The 22,443-nt window shown below is 43.5% G+C and overlaps 1 protein-coding gene across 1 annotated transcript; it reads left to right on the top strand.

Annotated features, from left to right (window-relative positions):
• Nucleotides 1-15,928: 15,928 nt before the first annotated feature.
• PIGZ (phosphatidylinositol glycan anchor biosynthesis class Z) lies at nt 15,929-21,960 on the top strand. Its single transcript, XM_040429991.1, has 2 exons — nt 15,929-16,046; nt 20,414-21,960. Exons 1-2 carry the CDS (start codon nt 15,929-15,931, stop codon nt 21,958-21,960), a joined length of 1,665 nt encoding a protein of 554 aa, XP_040285925.1.
• Nucleotides 21,961-22,443: the final 483 nt, after the last annotated feature.

Genomic DNA, 22,443 nt, shown 5'->3' with positions numbered 1-22,443 from the left:
TGCTTCACTGTGGTGCGGACTGGCCCACAGGAGAACAGGTGGATCTCCCGGTGGGCCCCAAATCCCTCAGCCCCTGTACAAGTGGTACATGGCACAACAAATGGACTGCACGACATACAGATAGGCAGCGTACTGTATCACCATCATCACTGAAAACGCAGATGCCGTTGGATTAACCCCTCAAATGCCACAGTCAATGCTGACCACTGCATCTCTGAGGTTTGCAGAGGGAGGGGGCTCCCTCTCTGATCCCATCAGCTCCCTACTCTGCAATGACGGGGTGCCGATGGTTGCTATGGCCCTGGAAGCCTTACAAAGGCTTCTGGGCCTGCCAGCCACAGAGGGCTATGAGACCCAGCCCTCAGGCTGGGTCTCATAGGTGAACTGTCAGTGTAATGCTGGCAGTTCAATGCAGTACAATACACATTCCACCCAAATGTCCCAGATCCGGCGGGACAGTCATGGATTTTAGTGGCTGTCCCGCAGTCCTGGAATGGCTGAGGTATGTCCCAATTGTAATAGTAAAGCAGGGAGCCGTCTGCTCCCCGCTTCACCATTCAGCTCAGTCATCGCACTGCTGGTCTGTGTAGGAGAAGCGTGCCGGCTGGAATTCAGCCTCTGTGCTTCTCCTCTTATACAGCAAGCGTGAAGTGCTGCTGTATTCACTTTTTTTTGTACGTCCTATGAAGGGGGCACATATTTGGGCAAAACTACAGTGAAAGGGATATATCTGGGCATAACTGTGAAAGGGGCACATCTGGGCATAACTACTATGAAGGGGAGGCACATCTGGGCATAACTACTGTGAGGGGAATAACTGTTGTGAAGGGCGCACATGTAGGCATTACTACTGTGAAGGGGGCACATGTGAGCATTACTACTCTGAAGGGGACATATGTGGGCATTGCTACTGTGAAGGGGGCACATGTGAGCATAACTAGTGTGAAGGGGGCACATGTGAGCATAACAAGTGTGAAGCGGGCACATGTGAGCATAACTAGTGTGAAGGGGACACATGTGAGCATAACTAGTGTGAAGGGGGCACATGTGAGCATAACTAGTGTGAAGGGGCACATGGGAGCATAACTAGTGTGAAGGGGGCACATGTGAAAATAACTAGTGTGAAGGGGGCACATGTGAGCATAACAAGTGTGAAGGGGGCACATGTGAGCATAACTAGTGTGAAGGGGGCACATGTGAGCATAACTAGTGTGAAGGGGGCACATGTGAGCATAACTAGTGTGAAGGGGGCACATGTGAGCATAACTAGTGTGAAGGGGGCACATGTGAGCATAACTACTGTGAAGGGGGCACATGTGAGCATAACTAGTGTGAAGGGGGCACATGTGAGCATAACTAGTGTGAAGGGGGCACATGTGAGCATAACTAGTGTGAAGGGGGCACATGTGAGCATAACTAGTGTGAAGGGGGCACATGTGAGCATAACTAGTGTGAAGGGGGCACATGTGAGCATAACTAGTGTGAAGGGGGCACATGTGAGAATAACTACTGTGAAGGGGGCACATGTGAGAATAACTACTGTGAAGGGGCACATGTGAGCATAACTACTGTGAAGGGGGCACATGTGAGAATAACTACTGTGAAGGGGGCACATGTGAGCATAACTACTGTGAAGGGGGCACATGTGAGCATAACTACTGTGAAGGAGGCACATGTGAGCATAACTACTGTGAAGGGGGCACATGTGAGCATTACTACTGTGAAGGGGGCACATATGGGCATTACTACTGCCAAGGTTGCACAGTGTGCATTAGGCTACTTTCACACTTGCGTTTTTGCCTGATCCAGCAGGGATCAGCAAAAACGCTTTCGTTATTGATAATACAACCATCTGCATCTGTTATGAACGGATCCGGTTGTATTATCTTTAAAATAGTCATGACGGATCCGTCATGAACACCATTGAAAGTCAATGGGGGATGCATCAGTTTTCTATTGTGTCAGAGAAAACTGATCTGTCCCCACTGACTTGCATAGTGGATCATGCCGGATCCGTTTTGCTCCTCATCAGGGGCGTAGCTATAGGCTCATGGGCCCTGGTGCAAGCGTTCAATTTGGGCCCCCCCTACCCTCCGACTGTGTCACCATGGCCCGCCGTAGGCACTGTCTGTGGCAGCATAGTGACTTCTGTGTTACAGGGGGGCTGTCCTCGCTGCCAAAGAATCTCCCCTGCCACTTGATTGACAGGGACGGATATCTCGCCGTACCAGGACAATTGCACGCCTGCGCTGCTGCTCTGAGTAGTGGCGCATGTGCTCAGAGTCAGAGGCTCTGCTGGAACAGAGACTGTGCATTCACTGCAACCCAGAAGTAGCAGCACATGTACTCTGCTCTTCTAGCATTGCAGCAGCAGTGCAGGAGGGAGACTTTCAGGGCCCCACAACATGTCCAGAGACTCCAGCCTCCAGCCCTATCAGTCAAGAGGCAGGGACAGAAGAGATTCCTCTTCTGCAGCAGGGACAGTCACAGGCTGTGGGTCCAGTGGAAGCTATCCAAGGCATCACATAGAGGAACTGCAGTTTGGCATTACATTTGCTGTAGTTGCTCATTGTAGATGTAGCAGAGCTGAGTTTGTCACTTGCCTAAGACTGAGGGGCGGTGGGGCAGTTTGTCACTTGCCTAAGTGGGGCCTCCCACTGTGCACATTAATCCTGGATGATCAATCGCTGCTGGCCTGCTGCAGTCACATCTGATGAGACTGAGATTTCCTAAGGGGGTATTGACTGGTCTGGCAGTTTATCACGATCTCACCGGCGCTCTGGGTCAGCCACCAGGCGGGTCAGGGGACTCACTCAGGGACAGTCACTCACTGGACCGGACCAGGACCACAGTCGGACGGTCCAGTTTATCACGCCGCCAGCGCCGGGCTCACCTCATTATATCAATCAACAGTGTCTCACAGTCGCAGGACAGGAGTCACTCCCTCGCAAGTTCGCTAACAATCCGGCGGTCAGCACACAGCTTCCTCTTCCTGAGACCTGAACTGAAGCCACTCCCCCTCCTCACTCCGCCTGCCCTGCACAGTGCACGTGACGCAGGGCTCGCCTCTCAGCCTCCACTTTCCGCCCCCTATGATTTTAGTTATCAGCTGCAGGCCGCGCCGCCCGTTTTACTGTGGCTCTCCTGGCTTGAGGGGGCCCCATGGGCCCCCCTGACTTAGGGGCCCGGTCGCAATTGCGACCCCTATAGCTACGCCAGTGCTCCTCATCCCATGACGGGAAGAAAATCGCAGCTTTTGGAGCATTTCGTTCTGTTCAGTTACATTTTGTCCCCATTGACAATGAATGTGGACAAAACTAAAGCGTTTTTCTCCGGTATTGAGCTCCTATGACGGATCTCAATGCCGGAAAAGAGAAACGCTAGTGTGAAAGTAGCCTTATACTGTGTGCTGGCACAAAGGGGGAATAATTACTGTGTGGGGCATTAAGGGGCCTGGGTGTGTATAGTTATGCTTTGGGAGGAGTTAGAGGTGTGGTCTAGTATGAAAATAATTGCCACAGCGCGCTACTCACACTGCACATATTATCCCAGGTATGTAATACAGCATGTATTGTACTGCATTGGAACGGGACAGACCCTGAAATTGTGGGACAAAAATAAAAAGTGAAAAAAAAAATGTGGAAAAAAGTGTTTTATAAAAATAAAGAATAAGAGTTTGAAGGAGAAAAAAAGTGCCCTATCCCCTTATCAAGCCAATCACTATGACAACCTGTTCTATAAAAATATCACCTGATCTACCCCATCAGGTGAACACCGTAAAAAATAAATAATAACAGTGCCAGAATAGCCATTTTTTTGTCACCTTGCCTGAGTACTATATATATATACCCCAAAATGGTACTAATGAAAATGTTGACATATCCCGCAAAAAAGGAGCCCTAACACAAGACTGTGGCCAGAAAAACAAAATTTAAAAAGGTGACACAGAAGCATGATTTTTTTTTAAAAAGAATGCTTTTATTGTGTAACACTAAACAAAAATAAAAAATAACATATTAGATATTGCTGCATCCATAATAACCTGCTTTATAAAAATATCATATGTCATATCCCATCAGGCAAATGCTGTAAAAAAAGAAACCCTGTCAGAACAGTGTCACTGTGCCAAAAAGCATAATATTGAGTGAAGAAAAAGTTCTATGTACCCCAAATAGTACCAATGAGAAAGCTACTCATCCCACCAAAAATAAGCCCTCACAAAGCTCCATGAAAAAAAACAACACATAGTTCTCAGAAAATGGCTGTACTGCTACCCCAGAGGCTGTTCAAAAGCAACATGGCGTCCGTAAACCAGTCCATCAAAATATGCACTACAAAAGCAAAAAGTTGGCCTTTCCCGAACTCTGCGGCGTACCCGAACAGCAGTTTACATCCACATTTATGGCATTTCAGTACCCGGTAGAACTCGCCTAACAATTTAAAGGATGTGGGAGACTTCAGATGTGTTTCTACAAAATGTAGCCTGGCTTGGATGTTTTTCTTCATAAGAAAAGGCTTTCGTCTTGCCACTCTACCCCATAGCCCAGACATATGAAGAATACGGGAGATTGTTGTCACATGTACCCAGGGCCGGCTCCAGGTTCATGTGGGCCCTTGGGCGATAAATCCCAGTGGGCCCCGATGAGGCATTTTTTTACATTGACATGTCCCCCTGTGGCTCCTACACGGTATAATGACCCCCAGTGGCCCCTATACAGTATAATGACTACTAGTGGCCCTTCACACAGTATAATGAACCCCCAATTCCCCCCCCACTGTATAATGACCACCTGTGGCCCTGCATTCAGAATAATAACCCCCAGTCGCCCCCATTTAGAATAATGACCCCCAGTAGCCCCCACACTGGGGGAATACTGTATGGAGGGGGCTCTGGGGGTATTTATACTGAATGGAGGGTCATTGGTGATCATTACTAAATGGGGGACACTGGGGGTCATTATACTATGTAAAGGGCCCTCACAGTATAATGACCCCACAGTGGCCCTCCATTCAGAATAATGACCCCCAGTCGCCCCCACACTGGGGGTTATACTGTATGGAGGGGGCACGAGGGGTTATTATATTTAATGGGGGCTCTGGTGGTCATTATGCTAAATGGGGGGCACTGGGAGTCATTATACTGTGTAATGGACCCTCACAGTGTGATGAATGACCCCCCAGTGGCCCCCTCACATACCTATCATTGCAGGGGAGCTGGTGGTCCTGTCATTCACTAACCGCAGCTCCCAGCTCCCCACATGAACCTGGAGCCGGCCCTGAATGACCCCCAGTAGCCCCCACACGGGGGGAATACTGTATGGAGGGGGCTCTGGGGGTCATTATACTGAATGGAGGGTCATTGGTGATCATTATACTAAATGGGGGACACTGGGGGTCATTATACTATGTAAAGGGCCCTCACAGTATAATGACCCCACAGTGACCCTCCATTCAGAATAATGACCCCCAGTCGCCCCCACACTGGGGGTTATACTGTATGGAGGGGGCACGAGGGGTTATTATATTTAATGGGGGATCTGGTGGTCATTATGCTAAATGGAGGGTCAATGGGGATCATTATACTAAATGGGGGGCACTGGGAGTCATTATACTGTGTAAGGGACCCTCACAGTGTGATGAATGACCCCCCAGTGGCCCCCTCACATACCTATCATTGCAGGGGAGCTGGTGGTCCTGTCATTCACTAACCGCAGCTCCCTGCGCTCATTCTCTACGGCGGCCCGCTGCAGCAGTGAGCCAGGCCTGGAGGAGAGAAGGAGATGTGCAGTGATGGAGCTAGAACTGACTGGGCCCCACAGCGAAATTTAGTACGCCCCCCTCCCCCCCAATGTGTGTTCACATTACGTTTTTCCTATCGGTTTGATGTATACACATGTGCAGCACTCCACGTTTTTGTATCCTGCAGAGTCAAGTAAAAAATGCATACGTTAACGTATATGTTTTTTTACCATGGAACTGTATGGTGAACGGACGCCACTGTACGGCATCAGTCTGAGGCATCTGTTAACGCATACATTTTCAGTATGCATTAAATGGATGGCAAAAATGTGATGTGAACCCAGCCCTAGTGTCAGAATAAGCCCCAGTACACAGCGGAGCAACGTGGCGTAGATGGGAGGCCGCCATGTACTGACAGAGCGCTGCCTGGTCCTGGTGGTCTGATGAGGACTGTGCTTCCCAAGGATCATTTTCTACTGGAAAATACAGGGCACAGTATAATACACTAGAATCTATATAATATAAAGATATTAGCCCCACCCCCCGAATAATCATACGATTAAGGGGTCATTTATTATATAGAAATACGTCTATATTAGGCGTATTTCTGACACAGATGTGGCGCAAAGGTCCTTAACACCGCAATCTGTATCTTTTCCCGCTCATGCCAGGTCTAAAAAAAGTGGTGTGGGCAGAAAGGGATACAGTTATGGCCATCCAGTTATTGGATACCACCGCCATATAGTGATAACACCGCCATATAGTGATAACACCGCCATATAGTGATAACACCGCCATATAGTGATAACACCGCCATATAGTGATAACACCGCCATACAAGGATAAAACCACCATACAGTGACCGGATAAAAGGGTATAAGAGGGCACAGTACAGGGAATGACTATGGGCACTGCACAGGGTGTGGTAAGAGGGCACAATGCAGGGTATAAAGGGGCACAGTACGGGGTGGGGGGCACAGTCACATGACCCTGTGATGTTAGAAGGTCCTTATGGTGAATGCGGTTCAGATGCCACCATAATGAGAGGCAGAGGAGTGAGACAGGGGCCCGGGGCCCTGGATGGACAGGAGGGGTGGACACAGCAAGTAGGTTGAAGGGGCTCTGAGGGGGATTCATACAAGTAGTGGCAGGAGGTCTGTGCAGGGCAGCAATAGGAGATAGGAGGGTGGGACAGGAGCTCTGAATACATGAGGGAGGAAAGGAGACAGCAGGGGCTCCATGAGGATGAGATAGGACAGGATATGGGGGGGGGGGGGGGGGGCAGGTGTCATGGAGACAATCAGCTTAATAAAACAGTAACACAACTAAATAGAATGAAGCAGCAGTGTCCCCCCCTTTCCTTCTGTCCCACAGAGAAGAGACAGTCACAGTGCAGACTCACTCACAGACTGTGTTCACACTTCTCTGCTCCAGCTCCAGCCCTGCGGTCTCTCTCCAGTCTCCTCAGGCAGCAGTGTCCTGTGTAGAGGGGGCGTGTCCTGTGTAGAGGGGGCGTGTCCTGAGTCTCTGCAGCTCAGAGGGCCCACCAGAGGGGTACTGCGTATGTGAAATGACAGCAGTGAGAGCTCCCATCTGTATTGATGGAAGTGCTCATAGCAGCTCAGTGGGCCCCCCCAGGAGCATTGGGCCCCGGCACTTGCCCGGGGATGCCGGGTTATGACGCCGGCCCTGCATGTACCACACAGCCAGTGCCAGATCCTTTAATGTTGCTGTAGGCCTCTTGGTAGCCTCCCAGACTAGTTTTTCTTCTCGTTTTTTCATCAATTTTGGAGGGATGTCCAGTTCTTGGTAATGTCACTGTTGTGCCATATTTTCTCCACTTGATGATGACTGTCTTCACTGTGTTCCATGGTATATCTAATGCCTTGGAAATTTTTTGGTACCCTTCTCCTGACTGATACATTTTAACAATGAGTTCCTTCTGATGCTTTGGAAGCTCTCTGTGGACCATGGCTTTTGCTGTGGGATGTGACTAAGAAAATTTCAGGAAATACCAACTAGAGCAGCGGAACTTTATTTGGGGTTAATCAGAGGCACTTTAAATGATGGCAGGTGTATGCTGACTCCTATTTAACATGATTTTGAATGTGATTGCTTAATTCTGAACACAGCTACATCCCCAGGTATAAGAGAGTGTGCACACTTATGCAACCACAATATTTTAGTTGTTCTTGTTTTCTTCCCTCCACCTAAAAGATTTCAGTTTGTTTTCCAATTGAGTTGTACAGTTTATAGGTCACAATAAAAGATGGAAAAAGTTCTGAAACAATTTATCTTTGTCTCATTTTTTTTACATCACAGAAACCTGACATTTTAACAGGGGCGTGTAGACTTTTTATATCTACTGTATATACACCTGAATGATATTTTAATCCCCTACTTAAATGGGTTTTATGGGTTCAGAAAGTTGATGGCCCATGCCTAGGATAGGCCATCAATATCATTTAGTTTGGGACCCAACTCACAGTACCCCCATGTTCAGCTGGGATTTTATATGTAGTAAAATCAGTTTTTTGTCAAAACATAAATATGGTCACATTAACTCAAATATCCATTAGTAAACACTAAACTGTACGCCTCTGTTTCAGGATCTCGGACGTGCCAAGTCTGAGTTGTGTGAGGGATGTATGGAGCGGCCTTAACCCCGCTCTATAGGTGGCAGGTGCTGGCTGTGTAACACAGCTGACACCTGGTCCCAGTCATTTAACCCCTTCAGATGCCATGGTCAATACTGATTGTGGCACCTGAGGGGTTAGACAGAAGGTAAGTGCTGAAGAAAAAGAGTCCCAATACGTATGACAATGGTGTGTCGCAGCGATTCCCAAATGTGAAGTGGGTTCAGATCACAGTTCAGACCATGCGTTTTTGAGGGACCGCGCGTTCCCTATCCAGAAGGTTGCACCTCTTCAATCTTGAAGTATCCAATATTTAAGACACAAGCAAATAAATCAGGTACCACTGCCACCAAACTAAAGGCTCCTGTGGGATGTCAGAAAATATACATATAGTGAAGCACTGCAGATCACCAAAAATTCCTCGTGTGATTGTACTCACAAGCGCAGCTTGACATATAGGCACATCAGAAAGCTCAACGGCTCTCCTTTTTTTTTTTTTTTCCCCCAAACGTCTTCACCACCACTAGAACATAGGATCACTCCAATAGTGAAGCACCGCTAACAGGATCGGCATATAAAAGTTTTTAATATACTCACAAACATGAGATAAAACAAGCTTGTTTTATCTCATGTTTGTGAGTATATTAAAAACTTTTATATGCCGATCCTGTTAGCGGCTAGGGCAGAGTTGTAAAGACAGCCTTGACTGCTTGTTTTATCTCATGTTTGTGAGTATATAAAAAAATTGTACAGTACAGACCAAAAGTTTGGACACACCTTCTCATTCAAAGAGTTTTCTTTATTTTCATGACTATGAAAATTGTAGATTCACACTGAAGGCATCAAAACTATGAATTAACACATTTTTGAATTGTGTTGATGTCCCAATATTTATGGACCTGACTGCATATACAAACAAGTGTGAAACAACTGAAAATATGTCATATTCTAGGTTCTTCAAAGTAGCCACCTTTTGCTTTGATTACTGCTTTGCTCCCTCTTGGCATTCTCTTGATGAGCTTCAAGAGGTAGTCCCCCGAAATGGTTTTCACTTCACAGGTGTGCCCTGTCAGGTTTAATAAGTGGGATTTCTTGCCTTATAAATGGGGTTGGGACCATCAGTGGCGTTGAGGAGAAGTCAGGTGGATACACAGCTGATAGTCCTACTGAATAGACTGTTAGAATTTGTATTATGGCAAGAAAAAAGCAGCTAAGTAAAGAAAAACGAGTGGCCATCATTACTTTAAGAAATGAAGGTCAGTCAGTCAGCCGAAAAATTGGGAAAACTTTGAAAGTAAGGGCTATTTGACCATGAAGGAGAGTGATGGGGTGCTACGCCAGATGACCTGGCCTCCACAGTCACCGGACCTGAACCCAATCGAGATGGTTTGGGGTGAGCTGGACCGCAGAGTGAAGGCAAAAGGGCCAACAAGTGCTAAGCATCTCTGGGAACTCCTTCAAGACTGTTGGAAGACCATTTCAGGGGACTACCTCTTGAAGCTCATCAAGAGAATGCCAAGAGTGTGCAAAGCAGTAATCAAAGCAAAAGGTGGCTACTTTGAAGAACCTAGAATATGACATATTTTCAGTTGTTTCACACTTGTTTGTATATACAGTCAGGTCCATAAATATTGGGACATCGACACAATTCAAAAATGTTTGGCTCTATACACCACAATGGATTTGAAATGAAACAAACAAGATGTGCTTTACCTGCAGACTGTCAGCTTTAATTTGAGGGTATTTACATCCAAATCACATGAACGGTGCAGGAATTACAACAGTTGCATATGTGCCTCCCACTTGTTAAGGCACCAAAAGTAATGGGACAGAATAATAATCATAAATCAAACTTTCACTTTTTAATACTTGGTTGCAAATCCTTTGCAGTCAATTACAACCTGAAGTCTGGAACGCATAGCTGGGTTTCATCCCTGGTGATGCTCTGCCAGGCCTCTACTGCAACTGTCTTCAGTTCCTGCTTGTTCTTGGGGCATTTTCCCTTCAGTTTTGTCTTCAGCAAGTGAAATGCATGCTCAACCGGATTCAGGTCCGGTGATTGACGTGACCATTGCATAACATTCCACTTCTTTCCCTTAAAAAAACTCTTTGGTTGCTTTTGCAGTATGCTTTGGGTCATTGTCCATCTGCACTGTGAAGCGCCGTCCAATGAGTTCTGAAGCATTTGGCTGAATATGAGCAGATAATATTGCCCGAGACACTTCAGAATTCATCCCGCTGCTTTTGTCAGCAGTCACATCAAAAAATACAAGAGAACCAGCTCCGTTGGCAGCCATACATGCCCAGGCCATGACACTACCATCACCATGCTTCACTGATGAGGTGGTATGCTTAGGATCATGAGCAGTTCCTTTCCTTCTGCATACTCTTCTCTTCCCATCACTCTGGGACAAGTTAATCTTGGTCTCATCTGTCCATAGGATGTTGTTCCAGAGCTGTGAAGGCTTTTTTAGATGTCGTTTGGCAAACTCTAATCTGGCCTTCCTGTTTTTGAGGCTCACCAATGGTTTACATCTTGTGGTGAACCCTCTGTATTCACTCTGGTGAAGTCTTCTCTTGATTGTTGACTTTGACACACATACACCTACCTCCTGGAGAGTGTTCTTGATCTGGCCAACTGTTGTGAAGGGTATTTTCTTCACCAGGGAAAGAATTCTTCGGTCATCCACCACAGTTGTTTTCCGTGGTCTTCCGGGTCTTTTGGTGTTGCTGAGCTCACCGGTGCGTTCCTTCTTTTTAAGAATGTTCCAAACAGTTGTTTTGGCCACGCCTAATGTTTTTGCTATCTCTCTGACGGGTTTGTTTTGTTTGTTTTTTTCAGCGTAATGGTGGCTTGCTTCACTGATAGTGACAGCTCTTTGGATCTCATCTTGAGAGTTGACAGCAACAGATTCCAAATGCAAATATCACACTTGAAATGAACTCTGGACCTTTTATCTGCTCATTGTAATTGGGATATAACACACACCTGGCCATGGAACAGCGGAGAAGCCAATTGTTCCATTACTTTTGGTTCCTTAACATGTGGGAGGCACATATGCAAACTGTTGTAATTCCTACACCGTTCACCTGATTTGGATGTAAATACCCTCAAATTAAAGCTGACAGCCTGCAGGCAAAGCACATCTTGTTCGTTTCATTTTAAATCCATTGTGGTGGTGTATAGAGCCAAAAATGTTACAATTGTGTCGATGTCCCAATATTTATGGACCTGACTGTAATTCCACGTGTTAATTCATAGTTTTGATGCCTTCATAGTCATGAAAATAAAGAAAACTCTTTGAATGAGAAGGTGTGTCCAAACTTTTGGTCTGTACTGTATATGCCGATCCTGTTAGCGGTGCTTCACTATTGGAGTGATCCTATGTTCTAGTGGTGGTAAAGATGTTTGGGGGGGGGGGGGGAAGGAGAGCCGTTGAGCTTTCTGATGTGCCTATATGTCAAGCTGCGCTTGTGAGTACAATCACACGAGGAATTTTTGGTGATCTGCAGTGCTTCACTATATGTATATTTTCTGACATCCCACAGGAGCCTTTAGTTTGGTGGCAGTGGTACCTGATTTATTTGCTTGTGTCTTAAATATTGGATACTTCAAGACTGAAGAGGTGCAACCTTCTGGTTAGAGAACGCGCTGTCCCTCAAAAACGCATAGAAGGTAAGTGCTACCTTTGTTTTATGAACGGAGCTTACCCAGCAAAATTGCAGGTTTATAATCAGTTATTATGGCAGTCTGGGTCTTGTGAAGGCTTCCTGGCCTGTCACAACAAACTCCATGTAAGCCCTGCCTGTGGCCCTAAGGGCACTTCAAATTACAGTAACAAATTTAAAATGTTTATAAAAACATAAAAAAATTTAATTCACCTCCTTTCCCGATGAATAAAAATAAACATAATTGGTATCGCTGCATCTAAAAATGTTTAAACTATTAACCCTTGGCAAATTGGCAGTTTTTTTTTTTTTCGTTACGCCTTTTGCTGTATGCCATTAATATGGTAAAATTTAAATTTATAGGCATTTTCGCACGCGGCGATGATGTTTATTTTTTTATTGTTTTTTATTGTTTAAGTTTTTTTTTTTTAAGGAAAGGGGTGATTTGAACTTTAATTTTTTTATATTTGTAAAAACTTTTTTTTAAAGTCACCTTGGGTGACAATAACTGGCAATCATTAGATTGCCTATTGTGTTCATTAAATGCTTCATTTGCACTATACCAATACAATGCTGCCACCTAGTGGCCTGTATTGGTATAGTCATCTAATAGTCTCTGAAGCCTGCTTGAGGCTTCACCTTATTAGCGCAAGGTAACAGGTTCCCCGATCTCTGGCGGGGAACGCTGTTATCGGAGCGGAAGTGCGCGACATCCGCTTCCGGACTGCGCAGATGCACATTTGAACACGGCATCTGAAAGGGAAAATGTATCCGATCAGCCTTAAAATAACAGAAACCCTGCGGCTATGGCGACCGCTGCACGTGCGAGCGGGCGCCATGTTTGGGGACCAGACCTCCGCCGTACATGTATGGAGGAGGTCCTTAAAGGGTTAAAATATTGAAAAAATGAGCATGTGCTGTAACTGCCATAACAGAAAAATAAAAAAAGGTGATTTGCCATTCTTGCGATAACTTTGCCCGAGAAAACTTTAATAAAAAGTGGTATGTACCCCAAATGCTACCAATAAAAACTACAACTTGCCCCACAATGAAAAGCCTCACACAGCTCTGTAGACAGAAATATAAAAAAGTTATGCATGTCTGAATATAGTGATGTAAAAATTTTTTTCAATGGTTTATATTTTTTAAAAGTAATAAAATATAAAAACAATATAAATGGGTTGTGTTGCTGTAATTGTACTAACCAACAAAATTAGGTCATGTCATGTTTAGTGCGTAGTGAATGTCATAAAAACAAAACTCAAAAATGCATGGCGGAATTATGTTTTTTTTTTTTTATCTAATTCTACATAGAACCAAGAAAAATTGGCTTGGTCTTTTAGGAGTAAACCATTACATGTTCATTTCATGGCCATTTTTTCTCCATTTCATCCATTCTCAGAAAGTTTGTTCGCCCTTGTTCCGTCATTGAACATATATATCCCAAGTCTGAATGACCAATATGGACTAAAATGTATATGGCTGAGTCTGCAAAACTATAGTTTCAGAGCCAATTGAAAAAAATGAAGATTTTTAGCTCAAAATTAGTGTAATGCAAAAATAAAAAAAAATGGCCCCCAAAGGTGTACGTAGGCTTTAATTATTATTGAATGACTATGATTTCCAAGAGGGTGTGATTGGATTCCTATGTAAATCTATCTTATACATTTTGACACTTCCTGAATAAACATAGATCAGAACAGAATCTTTTGGCGTCTGGTCTCTTTGTGCAGTTTTGACCTTAATCTCTATTTTACTGATTTAAAAAAATGTTCAGTTTAATTAACCCAAAGATGCAATGAGATTCCTGTATGATCAGAAGAAATAATTATCCCATGGCAAATTATTTTAATAATAATAATAATAATATTCTATTCTAATTATTAATAACCATTTTTATTGCCTTTTTATTACAGCCTTCCACAAGGGGGGGGGGGGGGGAGGTGCTTCGTTACTAACGAGTGGAGTTTTACACATCAATCTCAATAAAAGGTCCGTCAGAGTAGGATGCACAGGCCTCTTAATAAATTTGTTGCATTTTTGTGCTGTCCATATGGCAGAAATGGAAATCTACGGCAGCAAGGAGGTGGTGTACATTTCACTTATAATTTATGCCAGTTTAAAGGTTTTGTAAATGACCAGAATGATTGTCATAATTAAGGATTTATTTTTTATTTTTGTTTTAGCAGATTTTATAGAACCTGGATTAACTAGATCAGATATGTTGTATTTTCACCATTGATGTCATTAGTTGTTTGTGCAGAATACACTGCGTGCAGAATTATTAGGCAAATGAGTATTTTGACCACATCATCCTCTTTATGCATGTTGTCTTACTCCAAGTTGTATAGGCTCGAAAGCCTACTACCAATTAAGCATATTAGGTGATGTGCATCTCTGTAATGAGAAGGGGTGTGGTCTAATGACATCAACACCCTATATTAGGTGTGCATAATTATTAGGCAACTTCCTTTCCTTTGGCAAAATGGGTCAAAAGAAGGACTTGACAGGCTCAGAAAAGTCAAAAATAGTGAGATATCTTGCAGAGGGATGCAGCACTCTTAAAATTGCAAAGCTTCTGAAGCGTGATCATCGAACAATCAAGCGTTTCATTCAAAATAGTCAACAGGGTCGCAAGAAGCGTGTGGAAAAACCAAGGCGCAAAATAACTGCCCATGAACTGAGAAAAGTCAGGCGTGCAGCTGCCAAGATGCCACTTGCCACCAGTTTGGCCATATTTCAGAGCTGCAACATCACTGGAGTGCCCAAAAGCACAAGGTGTGCAATACTCAGAGACATGGCCAAGGTAAGAAAGGCTGAAAGACGACCACCACTGAACAAGACACACAAGCTGAAACGTCAAGACTGGGCCAAGAAATATCTCAAGACTGATTTTTCTAAGGTTTTATGGACTGATGAAATGAGAGTGAGTCTTGATGGGCCAGATGGATGGGCCCGTGGCTGGATTGGTAAAGGGCAGAGAGCTCCAGTCCGACTCAGACGCCAGCAAGGTGGAGGCGGAGTACTGGTTTGGGCTGGTATCATCAAAGATGAGCTTGTGGGGCCTTTTCGGGTTGAGGATGGAGTCAAGCTCAACTCCCAGTCCTACTGCCAGTTTCTGGAAGACACCTTCTTCAAGCAGTGGTACAGGAAGAAGTCTGCATCCTTCAAGAAAAACATGATTTTCATGCAGGACAATGCTCCATCACACGCGTCCAAGTACTCCACAGCGTGGCTGGCAAGAAAGGGTATAAAAGAAGAAAATCTAATGACATGGCCTCCTTGTTCACCTGATCTGAACCCCATTGAGAACCTGTGGTCCATCATCAAATGTGAGATTTACAAGGAGGGAAAACAGTACACCTCTCTGAACAGTGTCTGGGAGGCTGTGGTTGCTGCTGCACGCAATGTTGATGGTGAACAGATCAAAACACTGACAGAATCCATGGATGGCAGGCTTTTGAGTGTCCTTGCAAAGAAAGGTGGCTATATTGGCCACTGATTTGTTTTTGTTTTGTTTTTGAATGTCAGAAATGTATATTTGTAAATGTTGAGATGTTATATTGGTTTCACTGGTAAAAATAAATAATTGAAATGGGTATATATTTGTTTTTTGTTAAGTTGCCTAATAATTAGGCACAGTAATAGTCACCTGCACACACAGATATCCCCCTAAAATAGCTAAAACTAAAAACAAACTAAAAACTACTTCCAAAAATATTCAGCTTTGATATTAATGAGTTTTTTGGGTTCATTGAGAACATGGTTGTTGTTCAATAATAAAATTCTCAAAAATACAACTTGCCTAATAATTCTGCACTCCCTGTACAAAAGCATTGACTACTATTTCTTATGAAATGCTTTTTTTTTTTATTATTGTAGCAATGAAGGAAAAGATACTCTGGGGAGCCCTGAGCATTCTACGCGTCATGTGGTGCCTCGCTCCGCAAACAGGTTACCTGCATCCTGATGAATTCTTTCAGTCTCCAGAAGTAATAGCAGGTATGTATTGTTTACATGTAAAAGTGGAGGGATGGCACTCAAATCATTTGTGGTATATGGAAATGAATATTTATTAAAGGGTGGCTGTGGCTTGGTAAGCCTAATCGTATAAAAGACTATGTTAAATATAAAAAGGTATAAAAGAGTGGTATAACATCAAAGCAAATAACTAATCGATAAATATCAAAGGACATAATAGTAGTATCAATATAAAAAAGACGTAGTAATATAGTAAGATGGTAAAATGGTATAATAAATGTCGAATTCTGCTGAAGAAAAAAAGCAAGTCTTATATGTCTGTTGGAAAAAAATCCAGTCTCATGTTACGATGTCCGGTAATAAAATGAAGTATCCTAATATACAATAAAATAAATGTCCGTTTTGTAAAATCCTGCTGGAAAAAGAAGAAAGCAAGTCTTATAAACCTGTTGACAAAAAAGTCCAATCTTATACCATGGTATCCGGTAATGAAATGAAGTATCCTGATATAGGCTGAAAAGTTAATGACTTTCTGTAAGGAGTGATGTTACAAACCTAAAGTTATGAGGTAAGTATCTCGGAGCTGAAGAAGGAGCAGCACGCTCCGAAACGCGTATGGGGCATTGAGTCAGCCTATTCGAACTAGCTAGCATCAACCAAAAGGATCCCACAACTACAGAGAAGCTCCGGAGCTATCTCCTTCCCTCCTGAGAAGCTGCAGCGCTGTTTCCCGCTACTAGCCTCCACGTGGCAAGCCGACACAGGATCGAGCGGGAGAGCTTACAAACACAGGTGACGTCACCGGAAGTGACGACAACAGCGGCAACTAACGGCCTGAGCATACAGCGGGCAGGAACAGCACACGTGGACGCCGTCCTCCAGGCAGTTCACCAACAGCCACCAGGAGGGTAATGTACCTGCTTACATAGCAGTTTGGTATTCCACAGCCCCATTATTGTTGGACCTGTGAAAAAATAATCTAAACAAAATCTGATGTGATTATCCCTAACAAAAGGAGATACTTACCTCATAACTTTAGGTTTGTAACATCACTCCTTACAGAAAGTCATTAACTTTTCAGCCTATATCAGGATACTTCATTTCATTACCGGATACCATGGTATAAGATTGGACTTTTTTGTCAACAGGTTTATAAGACTTGCTTTCTTCTTTTTCCAGCAGGATTTTACAAAACGGACATTTATTTTATTGTATATCAGGATACTTCATTTTATTACCGGACATCATAACATGAGACTGGATTTTTTTCCAACAGACATATAAGACTTGCTTTTTTTCTTCAGCAGGTTTCGACATTTATTATACCATTTTACCATCTTACTATATTACTACGTCTTTTTTATATTGATACTACTATTATGTCCTTTGATATTTATCGATTAGTTATTTGCTTTGATGTTATACCACTCTTTTATACCTTTTTATATTTAACATAGTCTTTTATACGATTAGGCTTACCAAGCCATCCTTTAATAAATATTCATTTCCATATACCACAAATGATTTGAGTGCCACCCCTCCACTTTTACATATATTCCCCCACCACAAGCGTTGGGTACTCTTTGTTTGGATTGTGCACCATATTCCATCTTTTTGAGTCATAGAGAGCCGCCTCACTCTTGTACTTCATGTATTGTTTACAAATTGTATATGTTTAAAGGCTATGCCAACCTTTTCAGAACTTTTTTATTTTTATTTTCTCATCATCCTATTTTGTGAATACAGCTGCTAGACAGATATGCGCATCTCCATGGTAACAGACTACAGTAGTCTGATCAAGCAGTCAGTGTCTTCTATATGACCCCAAGTACATATACTGTATGTTTACAGTATACATTTGGTCAGTGATTTCCGTCAGTAATTGTGAGCCAAAACCAGGAGCAAAGCCTCAGCAGGGATGAGGTATAATGGAAAGATTTGCACTCGCTCTGTGTTTCTGTCTGACCCGCATCTGGCTCACACTTGCTGATGGAAAACACTGACCAAATACTGATGTGTGAATAAAGTGGGCATTTACACCAACAGATATCTGACAGATTTTCTGAGCAATCATTGGTCAGATGGCCAATTACACACACAGATCTGTTAGAAACACACCAACCATTGGTCTGAGTGGACAGAAATTGGTCAGATAATCGTTTGGTGTACATGCCCCCTAACTCGCAACTTAGATTTGGTTTACACATAGACTTTGTTCTAATCTAATACCAATGATTAATTTACTCAACATGGTCATTACCTGTGATGCCTGCTTTCAAAGATCTTCTTTTCCATTTTCATTGAGATCAATGTTAAAAGTGTGTGTCATCAGACAGGACTATTGTGAAGAATCTAATTTTAAAGCAACACCAATTATAGATAATAACCCCCTCCCCTCTACTGAATACATCAGAATTCCATTACACCTACCTCTTTCTTGATAAAGCCAAATTTAAATGGTAACAAATGAAAACTTTTCCTAGCACATCAATGGTTCTCTCTTTCTCCAGAGATCAGGTTTGGGAAAAGCCATCTAGACTGATTTCTGTCCGGCTGGGAGGATACAGTAACCCCAAGGTCATTAATATCTGATCCGTGGTGGTCCAACTTACTAGACCCCTGTTTAATAGCTACTTGACGAACTTCCTAGGCCACTGGCCTATTTGAGGCTCAGTCCCATTCAAGTGAATGGGCCTGGGCTGCAGTACCAAGCACAAATGCTATATAATGTATGGTGGCACGTTTATTATACCGTGAAGAGGCAGCAGCACTCAGTCTCTTTAAATGGGTAACCCACCAATAAGATCTTTATGACATATCCTGAGGATAGGTCATCAATATTGAACTTATGGAAACCCCTTTAATCCTTACCTCCTTATGGACATTCTAGCCAAAGCATGGAGTGTTTCTCCGGCGGGGCTCTGAATTCTACAATACTTTTTGTTTCACGAGTTTATAGATCTCTGCAGACTGATCAGTAAGCAGGTTTTCATTTTTCCCCTCAATTACTTCTAGATCTAGTGTTCATTTAAAGGGATTCTGTCACCAAGTTTTGGGCTATAGAGCTGCGGACATGCACGGCTAGATCGCCGCTAGCATGTCCGCAATATACCGGTCCTATAGGGTTGTGTGCTTTTATTTTCTTTAAAAAAGGATTTTAGAGATATGTAAATTAGTCTTGTAAGGTGACCAAGGGTCTGTAGGAACCTTCCTGGTGCCCAGCCACGCCCGCCCGTGAAGGAGCCCAGCACTGCCTATGTCCTCCGACTCTCCTCCTTTCGTCACCGATAGATTGCCGCGAGCTCGCGCATGCGCAGTGCCGGTATAGTGTTTCTTCTCTGTGCTGGCATCAGCCTCAGGGAAAGAACTGCGCATGCGCAAGCTCGCGCATCGCGAGATTAAGGCAATCTATCGGTGACGAAAGGAGGAGATTCAGAGGACATAGGCGGTGCTGGGCTCCTTCACAGGCGGGCATGGCTGGGCACCAGGAAGGTTCGTACAGACCCTTGGGCACCTTACAAGACTAATTTACATATCTCTAAAATCCTTTTTTAAAGAAAATAAAAGCACACAACCCTATAGGACCGGTATATTGCGGACATGCTAGCGGCGATCTAGCCGTGCATGTCCGCATCTCTATAGCCTAAAACTTGGTGACAGAATCCCTTTAAGTCAAAAGCTATGAAAAGGCCAAGTTTGGTAAACGCAAGTAAAATCATTCTTATTGAAAAGCCACCACTTTAAAAGGCCAGGTTTCTGCATAGTCATCTTGCCTGCCCTGCATATGGGCTCAAAGTATTTTTTTCTGCATCACTAAATAAAAGATATTCCATTCAGCTCAGCTAGCCCTACAAGACATTGTGACTGATTGATTAGCACATTTTATAGTCACAGATGCGCTTTAAAGCCTCATGCACACGACCGTAGTTATGGTCCGCATCCGAGCCCTAGTTTTTGCGGCTCGGATGCGGACCCATTTATTTCAATGGGGCAGCAAAAGATGCGTACAGCACTCCGTGTGCTGTCCGCATCCGTTGCTCCGTTCCCTGGCCCCGCAAAAAAAATATAGCATGTCCTATTCTTGTCCGTTTTGCGGACAAGAATAGTCATGTCTACTATGGGCTGCCCGTTCCATTCCGCAAATTGCGGAAGTCACACAGCTGGCTTCCGTTTTTTGCCGATCCGCGGTTTGTGGACTGCAAAAAACGGCACGGTCGTGTGCATGAGGCCTTACACTAAGTTTCCTGGTGATGGATTACCTTTGAATTTCAAAGCAATACACATAATAAACTGATCATATGTAGGATTGTTACATAATCTTAGTTTCTAAAGCCAAAACTTTTTTAATAGCCTTAATAAATGTATTAATCAGTTTGTTTTTTTGCTAGGTGACATATTAGACCTGGAAACAAATCGCCCTTGGGAATTCCTAGCTGCCTCTCCCTGTAGGACAGTGCTCATACCTCTTCTTACATCTGGCACAGCCTTCTGGATTATTGACATTTTACCTAGATTCTGGTCTGAAATAGCATTGAATTACAGCTACGTCCTCTTGGTACTTCCACGTCTAATCATGACAAGCCTCTCCTTTGTATTGGACTATACAGTGCATCAGGTAGCGACAGCTTGGGGCTCTAACCCATGGAAAGCAATGGTTCTCCTGGCAATGTCTCCAGTGACTCTGGTGTTCTACACCAGGACAATCAGCAATGCTGTAGAAGGTGTGCTGTTTGCGCTTATCCTGCTACTTATATCACCTGGTAACCCAGTCTCGAGTTCTTGTCAACCAAACGCTCATCATTTTATTGGCTTAATCTTAACAGTTGGTTTTTTTAACAGACCCACTTTTCCCTGTTTTGCTTTTGTGCCATTAATATACTGGGCTGCTCAACGTGGCACCCACAAGTCGTATTTCTCCCGTACATCCATGATTCTTACTGCAATGAAGACCGTGCCTAGTGCAGTCTTCTTCTCTACCATATGTGTAATGGCTGATACCATATACTATAGAGGACACTGGCCACTTTCTATGAATAGCAAAGAGGGCTTCATTGAGCAGCTAAAGAACTTCATCCTAACACCTGTTAATTTTCTGTATTATAACATGAACCCTGAAAATCTTGCCCAGCATGGGGTTCACCCTAGAATAACTCACATGGCAGTTAATGGTTTCCTGTTGTTTGGTTTGTTTCATCTGTCCGCTTTGTGCTCTGGTATTAATATGTTAAAAAACATGATATGGGGTGGTCACTCCAAGAAACCTTCTACCCAACAAACCAGGCTGCTATTAATGCTTTACTTTGTACCGCTCATCTTCCTGTCGTTGTTTAACCACCAGGAACCTCGCTTTCTCATCCCGCTGATAGTACCATTGGTTTTATTAGTTTCCAATTACACTAGAACAATGAAAACAAAATGTCTTCTGGTCTTGTTCAGCGTCACTGGGTCCCTTTTCTTTGGCTGTCTCCATCAAGCTGGATTAATTCCCAGCTTGTTCCATATCCAGCAAATTGTGCGGTCTAAATCCGCCTGTGGCAATATATCATGCCATCACACTGTCCTCTTCACACACACATACATGCCTCCCCTGTACCTGCTGAACCTCAAGAAAGGGCAAACATCGGTGGAGATTATTGATCTTGCTGGCTGTACCGAACATCTCATGTGCCAAAAACTTAGAGGCTTGCAAGAAGAACTTTCTCTGAGAAACAAAGAAGTGTTGGGGAAGACAATGCATCATCTGATAGCTGTATTCCCTGGCACGATTGCATCAGTTGTTGAAAGCTGCAAGTTAGCCCATAAGGCTGAAGTCTTCTTCACACCACATCTGTCTATGGAGGACCCTCCTAAAATGTTCCATTTGCTCACCGGAAACTTAATGAGTCACTTATCATTGCATGTAATTGAGGTTGATGTAAGCACAACCATGGGATAGAATTGAGCAATATTGTGCTAGTGCCCCCCCACGGTAAAAACAAATGTACATTTCTATTACTAGAAAGTGGACAATCACATTCCATAAGTATTTCAAATGGGAAATGTACACATCCGCTTTTTTGTAATTAAATGGTCAGTATTTTGCTATGAACATACTGTAGTATTTTGCTAATCCAGATTCCAGACCATTAAAACTGAATTTTTTTAACATGTAAGGTAACATTTCTGAATTCTTTTAAAAATACATTCTAGTGTTGAAAAAAATATATATAATAAAATGTGTTTGGAAAAAAATATATATTCTAGTGTTGAAGGCCCTTTATAAGGACAAATTATTGGATGAGCAACCATTGCTAAGAATGATTGTCCCCGATCCCTGGTTTGAGCAAACACTTGTTGGCTGATTGCATCTTTTTTTGCAAAGCTTCCTTATCCCCATATAGTTTGGATCAGACTGTGTAAAAAATAAATAAAATAAACG

This window comes from Bufo bufo, chromosome 4 (assembly GCF_905171765.1).
Source record: "Bufo bufo chromosome 4, aBufBuf1.1, whole genome shotgun sequence".
Taxonomy (NCBI): Eukaryota; Metazoa; Chordata; class Amphibia; order Anura; family Bufonidae; genus Bufo; species Bufo bufo.
Note: the sequence above shows the minus strand (reverse complement) of the source record. Positions and strands in the feature narration are given on the sequence as shown.